Below are 15,756 nucleotides of genomic sequence, written 5' to 3' on the forward strand. Positions count from 1 at the left end.
GTATGAGTTCACTCACTTAGACCATGTTTTTCTCTAAAATGAACTCTAGGCTGTTTAGGTGGTCATGTGGATGATTTCTGGGTTGATACACACTGATCTTCATTTACAGCTATAGAAATTCAAGTAACAGTTAGTAATAGATTGATCTGTGTTTATAGCAGTTGTTACAAGATATAAAGATATGGATCAGAGATGGGATGGCATAGTGTTCATGATGTTTAAAGAATTTTCATTATATATAAAGATTGTTCTAGTATTAAAGTCATAAAAAATGAAGGAAGCAATTTTCTCCAACTATATTATGAACACTTGGGGTGGGGGAGACACCTGTGAACTGTTCTATGTAATTGAGTTACATCTGAAACAAGCCATATTTTTATTTGACTATTTATTTCATTTTAACTATTTTGGCCTTTATTTTGTACATTAAATTTAAAAAGCTGTTGCCATTTTAATTTTTTTATGAAACAAAAGGCTCCTTATAACTAGAATACATTTTTCAAGTCATTCCTTTGACCACCTGTACACTTTTGAACTTAATTGGTCTACAGCTGCTCTGGTGATTCACAGAATGATTAGGCAGAAAGAGAAAGGCCACTGATGGAATTGCTCCAGACCATTTTTCCATCTTCAAACTATTTAAAAGGTGGGAATATATGAAGGCCTAGCTGTGTCCACACACTAAGGTAAGTGAAAATAAAGAGTGCATATAATAGAATCAAGATCAACCAGAATATATAATCTCAGCCATATTCCCTTTCTCTTGCATGATTTCATTCATTCATGATACAATTTCCCTACAGAGACAACTTTTGCTTTCAATTTTGGAGACACTTAGACACATATTTATAAACATAAAATAAAAAAGGAAATCTTAATTCATTAAAATGCATCGTCAGTGTTTTCCATTCTGTGAAGAGAGCCACCATAACAATAGCAAAAATTACAACACTTAAAATTCTACACATCAGAAACATCAGGAGTCAAGAGCTTAGCTTTATTTATATTCTGATGGATTAATGCAGTAAATATTCATGTAATACCAACCATAAAACAGGCAATGTACCTAGCAATAGGGGCACAATGTGGGTAACGTACACCTGGTTGTTACCTTCATGACACCTGTAGGCTCCTCTTTTTCAGCACATTTCATGGTAACAAGGCATATGTAGGCAATGATTGTTTACTGAATAACTGAAAGAGTTGACTTTCTGAGGAAGACATGGCTAGAAATTCCTAAGGTCTTTTTCTAAACCAGTGGATCTCAAACTTTAAATCACCTTGAAGGCTTAAGTTTCTGATTTAGAATGTGGACATGGAGACCAAGAATGTGCATTGGTAACAATTTCACAGGTGATGTTGAAGCTTCTGGTCACAGAGTACACTTTAAGAATGTCTGTAGGAACCACGAAGTGTTACGTCAAAGCAAAAAGTATAACATAATAATGCTAGACCTCTCTTATGAGCTAGTCATTGTGAGAGTATTATTAATGGAATCCTACCAGTGACAATGCCCATCAAGAGTCTGGACTTGTAGGTGACCATGTGGCAATGACTGTTCCCCTTTTAAAACCTGGAAAATCATTAAGGTGATGCTGATGTCTGTAAGAACATAGAATTTAACAAAATAACTGGCAAATTACAGACTATGAAAGAGAAATCAGCCACACACCATGCTTATTTAACTACAATTTGCAGAGCGCTGTGTTGGCAGAAAGAAGCCACTTTGCAGAGTTGCGTGCCATAACATTTTGCCAACACCTGCCTTAGCTGGAATCTGTGCTTGCTAAATTAAACCACAGAAGGGACTTTTACCAACTTCCACAAAGTGGTATTTTCTAGTAAAAAAAATTGCAAACATCATCTTATGAAAAGTTCCCACATTGACTTTCTTGTGGATTGTCATATGATGCATATACAGATCATTAATCTACACATATTTTGAAATATCTCATGAGTCATACTAATCCTTTTGTCTGAGTTTAACACTTTGCTCTTTTAAAAAAGACTTGTTTTGTTCTTGGTTGAAGGAAACATTGTGAGGTCTAGGGAACCACCCAAGGAAAATCTTTTACCACCTTCCACCCTCCAATAGCTGAATTTCCACTGAGTTTGAGACAAGGATGACACAAACAACAACCTCCCCAATGCTGGAGGAGAGGAATAAAGAGACTGAAGGCTGTACATCACCTCTTAAACTTGGTGTTTTAGGGTGTATTCAGAAATCTGTGGGATGTGAAAATAAACATTTTGACCTCAAACCTGAATTCTTTGCTTCCTTCTCAATAATTAAAGTGCAGAGATAACTTGAGTTACTCCAGAAGGCAATCTCCTATAAAGGTAGACTGAATGCATCTGGGTTTGACTCAAAGAGTCCTGGTTTACCTGAAATCCTGAAATAATTTGCTAACAGTTTCCAGTTTGGACAAGTAATTACAAGGTCGTCTTCTTTTAAGTGAAAGAAAGCCAGCTTTCATCTTCCATTGATTAAGTACTTTTATGTTAAGCTTACTAAAACGTTCTTCATGTGGTCTTCAATAAAATACTCTCTCTCTCTCCCTCTAATTTGTGCATGTTAGTCCTAGTTCAAGTCTTTGTAGCCGCAAAAAAACAAGTCTTTTGATGGACAGTCTTCAGATATTTAAAGATACTATGTTGTCAGGGATTGGCAAAGTTTTACTGTAAAGTGACAGAGAACAAGGATTTTATTTAGGTTTTATGAGCCATGCAGTCTCTGTTACAACTTAACTCTGCCACTGTAGCTGAAAAGCATCCACAGACAATATGTAAACAAAAAGGACATGGCTATGGTCCAATAAAATCTTATTTACAAAAAGATGGTATGCTATACGACCCCTGAGCCCTAAGCTGGCTGACCCTTGGCTTAGAGGAAATGAGAAAAATAGCAAAGTCTGAGAGAGTTGATAGAATTGACAAACTATTAGAACTAACAAGAGATGTCAGCAAGCTTGCCAAATGTAGACTCACACACAAAAAAATAGCATTTCTGTACATCAGCAATAACTAACTAGAGAATGTGATTCAAAATAAGAAACCATTTGCAATAGCAACAAAAATTATAAAGTATCTACGAATTAACTAAGAACACCCAACATTTCTATGGACAAAACGGTAAACTTTATTTACAAAAACAGGCCATGGGCAGAAGTGGCCTGCAGGAGGGAGTCTCCTGACTCCTGGTTTACACAAATTCTGTCCTCACTGCCAGGAATTCTTTACCTTCCTCAACTCTTGATGGAAGCTTGGACTGATTCCCTACAACCAGGTCAGATTTCCTCACCTCCAAGGCACAATTAATACACAATCTCACTTCACCCTCCACTGCAGGCTCTTATTACAAAAGAAACTTAAATGAACCTGCTTTACTTCTCCACTCTCCCCTAATGTGGCCCCACTCCTGCCTCAGACTGCAGTAAGGCTCCTCAGCTAGACTATAATCTAGCACAGAAAGACTTCTGCATTCCTAGTGACAAGCATACAACAGGTGCTCCATGAATATTTGTTGGTTAAATGCATAATCAAATGAATGCTCCAAGTCATCTTTATTTTAGGCTAGGCACTTCTGCTCCCCTTATTCATTTCTAATCCTACTGTCTGTAAATGTGTTTTCCGGAACTCAATTCAGTGACTCCAGTAAGAACGAAACTTTAGAGCCTTCACTCATTTGGAATTCTCTAAGACTGTAGGGTTTCAGGGGCTGAGTGTGCATCTTTTTATTTTATAGTGTGCCACACACAACGGGTACTTAACAGATGCTTTCTAACTGACTAGTTAAATGACCATCTAAGACCTTTGGCCCACATGGATCTGAAATGGAACAACTGTGCTAGGGGTCTAAAGCTGACTGCCAAGTTTCTAAGCTTGTCAAGCCTTCAAAATATCCAGAGCCATTAAGACACTATTAAATCAGATTAGCAATGGCAGTTTAGCAAAATATCTCACATCCTTTAGTCATTTAGATATTCTCCTCATAAAACATGTTTTACGCCCACAGATCCTCAACTGTGATGTTGTTAGAGAATTAAAAACAAGACATGATTGCTATGACAAAGCCACACAAAAGTTGCAATTAGAAGTGAGAGTAAAATAAAACAAAGTGTTTTGGTATAAACTCTAGATCTTAAGTAACAAAGAAATATGTCTGAGTGAAGAACGTATTTCTACCCACTGCCAAGCAGAGGTGTCATCCTTGCTAGTTTATACACTAGGTCATCAATAAAATGTTGTAGATCAAGTTTACAATTAAAAAAAGAAAAGATCTTAATGACTGGGTTTCTGATCTGATCCCACAAGGTTAAGTGGCCTACCAATAAAGGTGCTTTGTTTATGAAGACACACACTGGTTGTTAATGCTCACTTGAGGTTCTAATCCAGTTTGGGGCAATATTACAAAAGTCTACTATCAACAGAGGGCATATCATAACGGAGGATACATTACACTGCATCAATATTACATAATATTCCAGAATGTTCTAGTTTTATGTGTTCCAGTTTTTAGTCTTTGGTCTTAACTTTGGAACTTTGTGGGGAATGCAGTCTTCTGAGCCACCATTAGTCATAGAGGTGAAGGCTCACAAATGACCACTTCGGTCAGAAAGAGTGAATGCACCTAGTTTTGTGCTAGGATTGGTTTTTAGCATTGGGAGAAATCCAACCAATGAACAGCAATCTGTCTGTTGATTAGCATCTGATATTATCTGCCTTGTGCGAATACTCAGACTGGAATATGGTAATGTACAAAAGTTGTGACTGGAATCCTAGAGGATAACTAGATGAAACCTTAGATATGGTTTATTAGAAATTAATCATTTTAATAGCTGAGAAAACTGAGGACTAAAGAAATGGCACGATTGTGTCATGTGAGTTAGTGGTAGATCTGGGACTGCAGCCCAGATTCCCATGGCTTCTTTTCTTCTTGACTTTTAGTCCTGTCCCCCTTTCACAGCAACCCAGGTGAGGTGAGGCCACGGCAAAAGAGATAAAGGTGGTTGGCACCACCCAGGGACATTCTCAACCCTATGTCCAGAACATCTATTTCTGTCCCTCCTGCTCTGAAACTGCAGGAAACTGAAGTTGTTAGCTGGTCTCTTGTCCACTAGGTTAAAGGTGATTTCAGGTGAGAATGTTAAATACTTCAGTGCTGACCATGCTCAGCATTTTCTTTCTTTCTTTCTTTTTTTTTTTTTTTTGGTTCTTTTGTGAGAGAGAGAGAGAGAGCATGAACCAGGGAGAGGGACAGAGAGAGAGAGTAAGAGAGAGAATCCCAAGCTGGCTCTATGTTCAGCACAGAGCTCACCACAGGGCTCAATACCACCACTGTGAGATCATGACCTGAGCCGAAATCAAGAGTTGGATGCTTAACCAGTTGAGCCACCCAGGCACCCCAGAATTTTCATGGCTACATAAAATTAGGCTGGGAAAAATGAGTGAGAACTTAGAAAAATATCACCAGTTACTCTGATTATACAAATTTTAAATAATTTAACTTTACATGGAAGTATAATATTCAGAAAAGTGAAGTTTACATTTTAACTTCCAAAGGCAATATATATCTTGTGGATAAAACATATGTGTATTTACACAACATAGCCTACATACATGTTTGTAACTGTATATACATACAGAAATGGAAGAGAAAGAGAAAAGGAGAAAAGAGAGAGATTTTGAAACTCTAAGATAAGATAAACCCTTTATTCCCTGTTCCTTAGTGTTTCCTCTATTTAGAGTTATCATTAGAGATAATATTCGAAAACATTTACTATCCACCATACAAAGCACAGATCCATCCCACAGACGCTGGCTATGAACTGCTCAAAATCTGTCTTGGTTCTAATAAGGAAAACAAAGGACTGCCAAACCAATCCCCAGCCAGCCTAGGGAAAAAGAGAGAGAAAAGGCAAAGGTCACATAATAACTCCTGCTCAATTATATATAAATGTAATGTACATAAACATCCTCATGGACATGACCTCATTTTCCCAAGACTGTACTAATATCTGCCAATTTTTCTCCTCTTCAGCCATTTTAGAAGGAGTTGGGGGTAGTGATTAAAGACAGAAGAAATAGCCATTATAACTATCACCTAAATCTATGATTTCTCTTGTAGTTAATGTTGTCTGGGTAATCTATTACCTTTGTTTATAGAAATTTAGGGATAATCCTTTGATATCTGTTTAGGAAGCTCATAATAGAGCAGGCTCATCATCATTAATAACCAGCAGTTGGCTAATATTGATCCATAGATGACTTTAGTACCTGTCTTAAAAATAATTATGATATAGTTTTCTCAATTAAATCTTGGTTTTCTTCATGGTACCTAAGTAACAGGTGCACTTTCCCACACAACAAGTTACATTATCTTTCCAAAGCAGATTTCAAAATATCTAGGTAAATAAACTCTGATATAAAACTCTCTCACATTTGTCTAATAACTCTCAACTGTATACTTCCTGGAAGTAAGTACTATACAGCAACATGTCATTATTTAGGAGAACTATCAATATTAAAAATATTTAAGTCATAACATAAAAGGTACAAGGTAAATCTGTTAATCTAGAGCCCCAAACAGCTTTCCTGAACCTCAGTTAAATGGCACAGCGACAGAGCACTGGGCATTCCTCCCCGGTACTTCCTCACCTTACTTTCCTGGTTTTCAATGCTCTTCTTTGTCAAAGAATAAAGATAGAAAACTGGGTGATCTCTAAGTGTCTTGTAGAGTCAATAATCTATACATAACCCTTTTACCAAATGTTTTTCTAAAAATTCAAAATATCTCTAGTCATTGTAGAAAAATTAGAAAATACAACAAAGCAAATAGAAAAAAAATAAGAATCAAACATTTTGCCACTGAAAGTTAAACACTTCAAAGTTTAACACTGTTAGCATTTTGAAGAGCAGTATTTCCAACCTTCTCTGTCCTAATTCACATATACTTTACAAAAGAAGGATCATACTATCTATACACTATGTAATCTGTTTTTAAAAATATAATTTGTTGAGGGGTGCCTGGGTGGCTCTGCTGGTTAAGTGTCTGACTTTGGCTCAGGTTGTGATCTAACAGTTCGAGTCCCCCCCATTGGGCTCTCTGCTGTCAGCACAGAGCCTGCTTCGGATCCTCTGTGTCCCCCTCTCTCTCTCTGCCTCTCCCCTGCTCGTGCACACACATGTACTCTCTCTCTCTCTCTCAAAAGTAAACATTAAAAAATATTAAGTATATAGATATAATTTGTTGAGTATATCTATGTAAGTAAGTTACTGATGCTGCCTTTCTATTTTGTCATTGATCAAAGCACTTTATTTGTAATTTAACCCAGAAAATAAGCCTCTGAGCTAGGTACTATCATCCTCACTTGACTGATGAAAAAACGGAGCACAGGGAGATGAAACTGACATCCACAGTCACATAGCTAATAGGTGGCACAGCTGTATTCTACCCTGGGAGCCCAGTTCCAGAGTCCTCAGGTCTGACCTCTAAACCATCCTGTTCTACATTTCAGTAACAATCTGAGACATAGGAAGGGGTGAGCCAGGTGAACAGTGTGGGGGTGTGAAGGGAACATAAAGTACTGAAGTCTTGCCGACTTGTGGTGAGCTGGGGACAAGGGGTAAAAAGGGTCAGTGGGATAAACATGGGACACATCACACTTGACGCCTTTCAGGACTTGAGTCAACGTTCACTGTTCACTCTTTATGACTCACTGTCACCTTTTGGGCTGGAAACAATGAATCATAGTCCAGAAATGCTTAGCTGGAACTCCAAGGAAATAACCTGAATATTGAGGACATCTAGTTCTTTAAACTACATCTGCACTTAGCAGAGGAAATGACTAGCCATGGTAATTAGTTCACTTCAGGCAATAAACTCTGTTGCCTTGCTTATTTGCATTTCGGAGGCAGAAGGAGGATGTGCAATTTTAAGAGAGCTTCAATTAACAAAATGATTGTACAAATTCTATACAGCCTTGTACTTATCAGTCTAATATACAGTCCCTAAATACAAGATCATACAGAATGATAATTTTATTGATTTTATTCCTGTAGAATAGACTTTAATAAGAATGTCATCTTTATTTTGCAATCTCTTCTTGATTTATATTTCCCCTTTTCTCTTACCTCTAGAAAGAGCTAATTAAATAACCTATTTTGTGCTCAGTAATACAGTTCAAGTATCCATTTTATATACTCCAACCCAAATGGGATAGACATATTATGAATTTTCACCATGCAACTCTCATGGAAATTAAGAATGAATGGGCATTAATTGCTGAAGAATGAGATCCTTATTCTGCTAATTTTGTGATAAAACATTCTATCAAAAACATTTGGCATCTCTATGAAGATATATTACACAAGTCAAGATATATCTAAAAACGAAGCAAAGGCAAAGTTGTTGCCAGCTTGAGGTGTCCATGAGTCTGGAGTTCTTATGTTCCTGAGTTTGTGTTCCTTCTAGCAACTCTGTGCAACATGTCTCCTGGGCTAGGTCTTAGTGAATCATCAATATTTCATTACATTTGTTACTTGAGACACCTGAATGGATAATAACACCACTGAACAGACATTCTGGTGTAAGTGCATTATAAACAGAGGTCAGAGGGATTTATTTTTAAATAATTCTATACAAAACGCCATTGGAGCACATCTTTTGACAAAGTTTCTTCATCCTTAGGTCTGGAGAGAGAGCATCGATAGCTTTTTACATGGATAAAATTTTTAGTTTTATTTAACCTAATTCATCTTATTCCAACATATTAATTTAACGTGTGTCATCTGGCAAGCACTGTGCTGGTCCCCAGAACAAAGCTGGATGAAACCTACAATCTGTGCTTGATCACAATGTCGGCGAGGTGGAGAAGGCGAGCTGATAAGCACATGTGAATATATCAGACGGGTGTTATGACAGAGAGATGGCAAAAGCAGCAGAAAGCAAATACTTCTTTCTGTTGCCAAGAGAAAAGTCAAGCTTTTGGCTTTACAAATAATGACTAAAATAATACTTTGGATTTCCCCCTTCCAACCCTGTTCAGTAAAACCTCAGTAAATGGCATTCCCATCAACCCAGCTGTTACACCAGAAACCTATGTGTCACCCCTGATTTTCTCTTCCAACACCTCCCACCTTCAGTGCATAGGCAAATTCGGGCAGCTTTACCCGCAAACCAGATTCTCAATCCATCCACTTCTCTGTTCCCCCTGCTACTCCCTAGTTCAAGCTGCCACCATTTCCCAACTGAATTGCTGCAGACTCTTTCAGTTGGACATGCAGCGACCACTCTCACTTGTTTAGTCAATCTCTACACAGTAGCTAAGGAAACTTTTACAAAACATACATCACTATCTTGCATAAAATCCTCTAATGGCTTCTCATTGCACTTGAGATAAAATCCAGGCTTTTTTCCATGGTCTACATGATCTGGCTACTGATTCTTTTCCAATATCAACTCGAAGCAACCTTCACCCTGCTCATTATGCTCTGTCCATGCTCACATTCTCTTTTCTTCCTGAACATGCCCAGTGTTTTTTCAGGCCTCAGGGCCTTTGCATGTGATGTCAACGCAGTCTGCACTGCTCCTCCCTCTGATCATCACAGGGGCTGACTTCTTAGAATTGTCTCAGTTCATATGTCATCTCCTCAGAAGGGTTTTCAGTGACAATTCTGTCTAAAGTAGACATTCCACTCCATAGGACCTGTATTTTATCATACTGTTGTATTTAGTACTAAAGTAATTGGGTTTTTGTTTTTGTTTATGTTTGTTTTTTACCTGTGTCCTCCCAGAACATGTGGGTGAAATGAGATAGAGGCCCTATTGTTCTTGTTCACTGCACTAATAGTGGCTGTCACATAGTAAGTGCTAAACAAATACATGTTAAATGCATGAGTAAATAAAGGAATGATTCAAATCTACATCATTTGCTAAAAAATTCCATAGTACGGTTTATGCTGTAAGGATGCTCAGACCCTATTTGCAAGTTGGTTTGTCTACAAATATCCTGTTCTAAGAAATTCATATTCACAGCCGCACCTGTGTACAAAGTCCCTTCAGTACAGAAGGGAAGAAGAACATACTTGGAGAGAAATCTGAGTTCTAGGCTTGAATCCGCAAGTTTGTGCTGTACAAATTCAGGTAAGAGGTGGTAGAGTGTAATGAAATGAAACCTAGTGATTGAGGCATTAATGTATTAGCTCTGGAATCAACAGGACGTGGGAGCTAAGTGTGAACTGTGGAGCCATTAGTTTTTAGCTAGGTATGTGGCTTTGGGGTTTGTTACTTAACATGTCTGAGCCCCAGTTCATTCATCTATAAAAGATAAAAGAGGATATTCCTCATATAGTTGCTTGAGGTTTCACTGAAATAATTCTGGTAAAATTCTGAGCATCCAGCAAATAGTTAAGTACCTAGTAAAAGCTTGTTAACATTCTTGTCTGACAGTTTCCTTACCTGTACAATGGGTCTAGTAATTCCTGTTCATAATGGAAGGCTCAAGTGTGTACTTGATGGGCATGGAATTTAAAAAGAATAGAAACATAAACATTTAACCATGGTGGCTTAAATCTCTATACTGGCCATTATTGAAAGACTTAATTGTGCTTTGTTTTCTTTTACTCCACAAATATCTATTAAGAATCTCCTATGTTCCAGGTATTGTACAGGTATTGGAGACATACTAGTGATCAAGGCACTACATGTGCTTCTAAAATAGCAAGTTTATAGTTAGGGAGACAGGGAAACACACTGGTAATTGTGATACAAAATGAAGAGTTCTTGGGGTTATAGTAATGGGCTTTATTGGACTTGATAGAGAAGATACCTGATGCAGCATAGTGGGGAGGGAGTCAGACAGACGTAACTTACGGGAGAAAGTGATATACTTGAAGAAAATGAAAGGGCCAGTATCATTTAGTCAAATGAAAGGCTGGGACTCAGAGGAGGAGAAGCATCTCAAGAAGAGGGGACAGAATTCATAAAAAGACTCCTGGTGGGGAAAAGGCATAGTGGAACTAGATTTTTGGCATACAGTTCAGTACGATTGCCTTTGAAAAGCACACGGTGAATTACCATACACTGTTATGTCATTCATCCAGATAATTAAGGGGAAAATCACATGTTTTCTTGAAACATTTTCACAAAAGTATTGGAAATTAAAATTTATTTCTCAAATAAGCCTTGGTATTCCTGCATTTCATTGTGGTGTGAACTATGTCATTAGTATCATAAATCCAGAAGTTATTTGGATAATTTAAAACTTCTTTCTGGACACTTAATACTAAATTACATAGAATTGATTAATGAGCTAGGTGTTCAACCTTTTACTTCATTCTGCCTGTGTATACATTTTAAGTGAAAAAGAAACACTTTGTTATTTATACTCACCTAAATCCACATTCCATTCCTGTTGAGATTAGCAATTAAATTTCTAATTAGTTTTCAAAACAGATTCATGGGCTTACTTCTTACACAAGTGGAGCAAATATAGGTAACCAAATGTAAAAAGCATTAAACTTTTCTTACATTTCATTTAGACAGCGTGTGTGTGCCAATAATATAACAGTTTTCCATATGCAACATATGATCTCAAAACACGGGAAAAACAAAATCCCTTAGGAAACTCACCATCATTTCTCAATATTAGTGGTGTGGGTGGTCCCAGGACCTTGTGATTTGTCACTGTATTCGTAACCACACAGGTATAGTTCCCAACATCTGACTTTTCTACTTTGGCAATATACAGATTCCCAGTCTCTTGAGAAACGAAGCGGCGGTTATCCTGATAGGAAGGGTATTCATTGAAGATCCAGGCATAACTGAGCTCTGAAAGCAAAGGAATCATCATTGCAAAAATGTTTTCAAGCATTAGAATGCTACTGTATTCATGAAAAAAATGGGCAAGTTAGAAATTCACATGTTGCCCACTGATTTTTTTTCAGCCTGCTAAATATAAACAGGAAGTTGATCACAATCCCTTAAATATTTTACTAGTACTCCTACTGTCAGTCAATAAGATTTTATCTCTAGAGAACTAAAAAGAACACAGTGATAGTTGATTAAAACAAGTCCAACCTCTTTAAGCCAAGGGGATAAGCATTTATAGTTTGCTAAGCATGTGCCAAGCACCGCGCAATACTTACTGAGTTCATGCGCAAATTATAGACGCAGACACTCTATAATTTTGATACAGTAAGGCTGGAAGCCACCCTGAAAACCATTTGGATCACTTCTTTCATTTTATATATAATAATTGTTATGGTGAGGCATAGTACTTTGTGTTTTTCAACACATTTTACAGTTTTCCATCAACTGAGAAACTTTGGCACTGGAGAACAAAGTAACTAAATCCAAACTCTTGGCCCTATGAAGGTACAGAATAATTTCTGGGTCTCAGTTTAGTCTTCTCCCAAAACTTCTTACTATCAACACACATTCTTACTCTTTTCTTGCATAGTTGAACTATTTTTCCATTATTTGAGTGAGATGGTTGTTTAATATTGCAGCAAATAATTGCTAAACACATGCTGACTGGCCGGAGGGCTGGTCCCAAATGTAAATGTGTACCTAAAAATACTGGCTGAAAAATTTATTATATTTATAAGGGACTGCGTATGAAACAGCAGTCCAAGAGCAACGTTTTTGTTTTTTTTTTTTTTTTTGCCAATACTTATTCATCCCAGAATGCCAGTGGGATTTGTGTAATGGGCAGCCAGACGTGAAAACATCTGTTACAAAGTTCTAATTTTTCTTAGGTAAATGTTTTGCGAATGAATATGTGATCCCATGCTTTCAATTTCTGAGAAGAACCCTCACGGACAGTGAGCTGGCATGAATTGCTGCAGTGAACCACTCTGCTCCAAGGAAATCAAGTGTCTTCAGCTCGAGGCATTCCATGGTTCCTCCCTTTAAAGTGTGATCTCCAGATGTGTCCAAAGCTGGAGAAGTGATATACTAGGCACTGGCAATGATTAATGTGCCCCCACTTTATCTTTAAAAACTACATTGGTAGGGGAGGGGGAAAACTAGATGCAAAAGAAGATTCTGGTTTCAGAACCAGCTGGCTGAATTCTTATATATCTTTCTTTAATAGAATTCTAGGCAGAAGTTTAAAGGTATGCAGTGTCCTTGGAAAATGGGAGAAAGGCTTCAGCTTTGTAAAGAGAACACTAATTGCTATAAAGGCATTTTTGTTGTTTAATACTTAGATGAGTCCCAAGCGTGATTGACCTCAATAACCAAATGTGCAACAGGAAACATATTCTGCCTTAATAATCCACTGTTTACATACAAAGGAGGGGTCATGCAGATTGCTTTCCCTTTATCACTGGATTATAACATTTCCTCCTGTATTATTTTAGAGAGATATAATTATGTTTATATGAGAATAGTTAATCATTTTATTTACGCATGTGCCTGTAATTATAAGTAACCCCATGCTGATGTCAAGAGGATACTCAGTATAAATAAGCAAGTGCTTCCCAGCAAGCTAGTCACTTCCTGAAGAAACTAAAATCTGGGGGAGGAAAGCCCCTATAAGAGATCATGGGGAAGTTCAATTGGTATGGCTGTTTACCCATGAAAAACAGGAGATTTTAACAAACAGCAGAGCAAACAGCACAGCACTATGTACTGGTCACTCAATTTGTGTGTGAGTTTTGGGCAAACCAAGAGATCTCTGAGCATATCAATGTTCTCATATGAACAATGAGGAGAACACTGTCTATGCCCTAATTAGCTACATGAGAGATTTAAGTATAAATTAGCATCTCCAAAATCACAAGGTAGAAGTTAGAAAGTAATTTACCAGCACAACATTAATCAACCCACACCGCCAAGGAAAGCTGTAATCAAATACACAAAACTGTATTTTCTTTTTCTAAAGACATTTCTCAAGATTGTTGCTAGTGGCCAGTGATAGCAACCTCGCTGAATTCTGTGGGACAAGGCAATTAGAAAGTTGTATGGACCATGGATATCAGAAAAAAAAAAAAAAGGAAAGAAAGAAAGAAAAAAGGACATCTAATTTGTCATTTTTCTAATTGGAGGTAAAAAAAAAGACCAAAATTTAAACCTGTATTACATAAGGAATGACACTTAAACATTCTCACTTTCAACTTTTAACCTATCAAGTAGGGATAATAACAAATGTGATGCAGGTATGTAGTGAGGATTCTTTTATGTGAAAGCACTATGAATCATAAGCACATCTAAATCATTAAAAGTTAGCCATTTTAAAAGTAAAAACAAAAAAAAAACCCAATTAACATGCTGTTTGGCTACTTAAAAATACGCTAATTATTCTGGTTTCACTGCTTTTGTGACATAAGTGACTTAGTGCTTTAGGAGAAGATACAAACAACCTTAAGCATATACTGCAGCATTTCCTGAACTGTGGTCCTTGGAATGTTAATTTCTTGTTTACAGAAGTTCTCTTCCTCCCACCTCTCCTAAATTTAGATGGGTTACATGATCAAATGGCTTTGAGAAGACCTAGATTAAATAAATTTTAATAGATTTTCAAATTTATCCTTTCAAGACTTGCAAGAGATTTTTAATATGTCAAGATTCCTCAAATTCCTTAGAGCATAAGTTTAAGCATACCAACTTACTGTATAAAATGATAATAAAATCTCTTCTACTGATCATAAAATCTCCTCGTCCCCTCTACATATATACCATTTTTCTAAAACATCTATTAATAGATCACAAAACCTAGGTTGGGAAACCCTGAACAAATAGTAATGACTTCAATTCAACAAACGTTAAGTATAACATGAAGATAATTAACTCTATCACTTCAGTGTTGGGAGGATCATTAAATGAGTTTAAACAACAGAAAATAACAAAATGTTGATTTAAAATTATAATAAGCTTCCCAAAATATAATAACAATATAACACTATGGCCATTTTCCATGGTGTAGAAAAAGGAACATACTGCAGTCGCCAAAAATGGTCTTAAATGGATGGTGTTAAAGATCATAACTAACATCAGTTGAACATGTGACCTTTGTAAATACTGTTGAGTCCTAAAATACAAATGTCATTCAAAAAATCTTGGTTGGTGCACTGGTGAGATCATGCTGAGCCTCCTGAACGGGGGACATCTCTAAGATATTAATTCTTTTTTTTTATAGCAAATATCACTTCTTGTAAACAGTATATTTTTATTTTCCAGGACAAGGGGGAAAGAGCATAAGAAGTATAATACAATGATAATGCAGGCATCAGTGCAGGTAAAATGTGCAGTAAAGCTAAAAATTACCCAGTGGATCACCTGTTCTATTTCTTTGTTTTAAAGACATGAAAAATCTTAAGCCTAGAAAGGGTAAGGTCACAGAGTCAAAAAGTGGCAAAGGAGACTACAGATGGTTCTCAGAGTTTATGGGAGGCTAAGCTAAGTGAATGCATTGCTACTTACAATGGGTTTATTGGGATGTAACCCCATCCTAAGTCGAAGAAGACCTGTATCTAAGAGTCCTTTTAGCCATACTCCCATTCCAGTGCTCCCTCCAGGAAGCAAACAAGAGCTCTCCAAATTTGAAAGGAAGGAGCCACTACTGTATCACTCAAGGAGACACTCTAGTTCTCCTCTAAAAAGCAAAGTCTATTTTTATCAGAGCAAAACATTAATCCATTGGGTTAAATGACATGCTATCAACATGCTAAAAAACAGAGCCAAGTAAATAAAACAAAATAAATTCTAATGTGCTGCAATGAGGAAAAATGTATCCCACTCAGTTTGATTTC

The 15,756-nt window shown here is 37.0% G+C and overlaps 1 protein-coding gene across 8 annotated transcripts in view; it reads right to left on the reverse strand.

The window, feature by feature from the left end:
* LOC106969548 (contactin-4) overlaps positions 1-15,756 on the reverse strand; it is an 884,673-nt gene that overhangs the window by 165,260 nt on the left and 703,657 nt on the right. For all 8 annotated transcript variants that reach the window (XM_027042504.2, XM_027042501.2, XM_027042502.2 and 5 more), the window contains one exon: positions 11,633-11,830. In XM_027042504.2, coding sequence (XP_026898305.1) covers positions 11,633-11,830 — 198 coding nt within the window. The remainder of the gene's footprint in view (positions 1-11,632; positions 11,831-15,756) is intronic.

The sequence above is a fragment of the Acinonyx jubatus genome, chromosome A2 (assembly GCF_027475565.1).
Source record: "Acinonyx jubatus isolate Ajub_Pintada_27869175 chromosome A2, VMU_Ajub_asm_v1.0, whole genome shotgun sequence".
NCBI lineage: Eukaryota > Metazoa > Chordata > Mammalia > Carnivora > Felidae > Acinonyx > Acinonyx jubatus.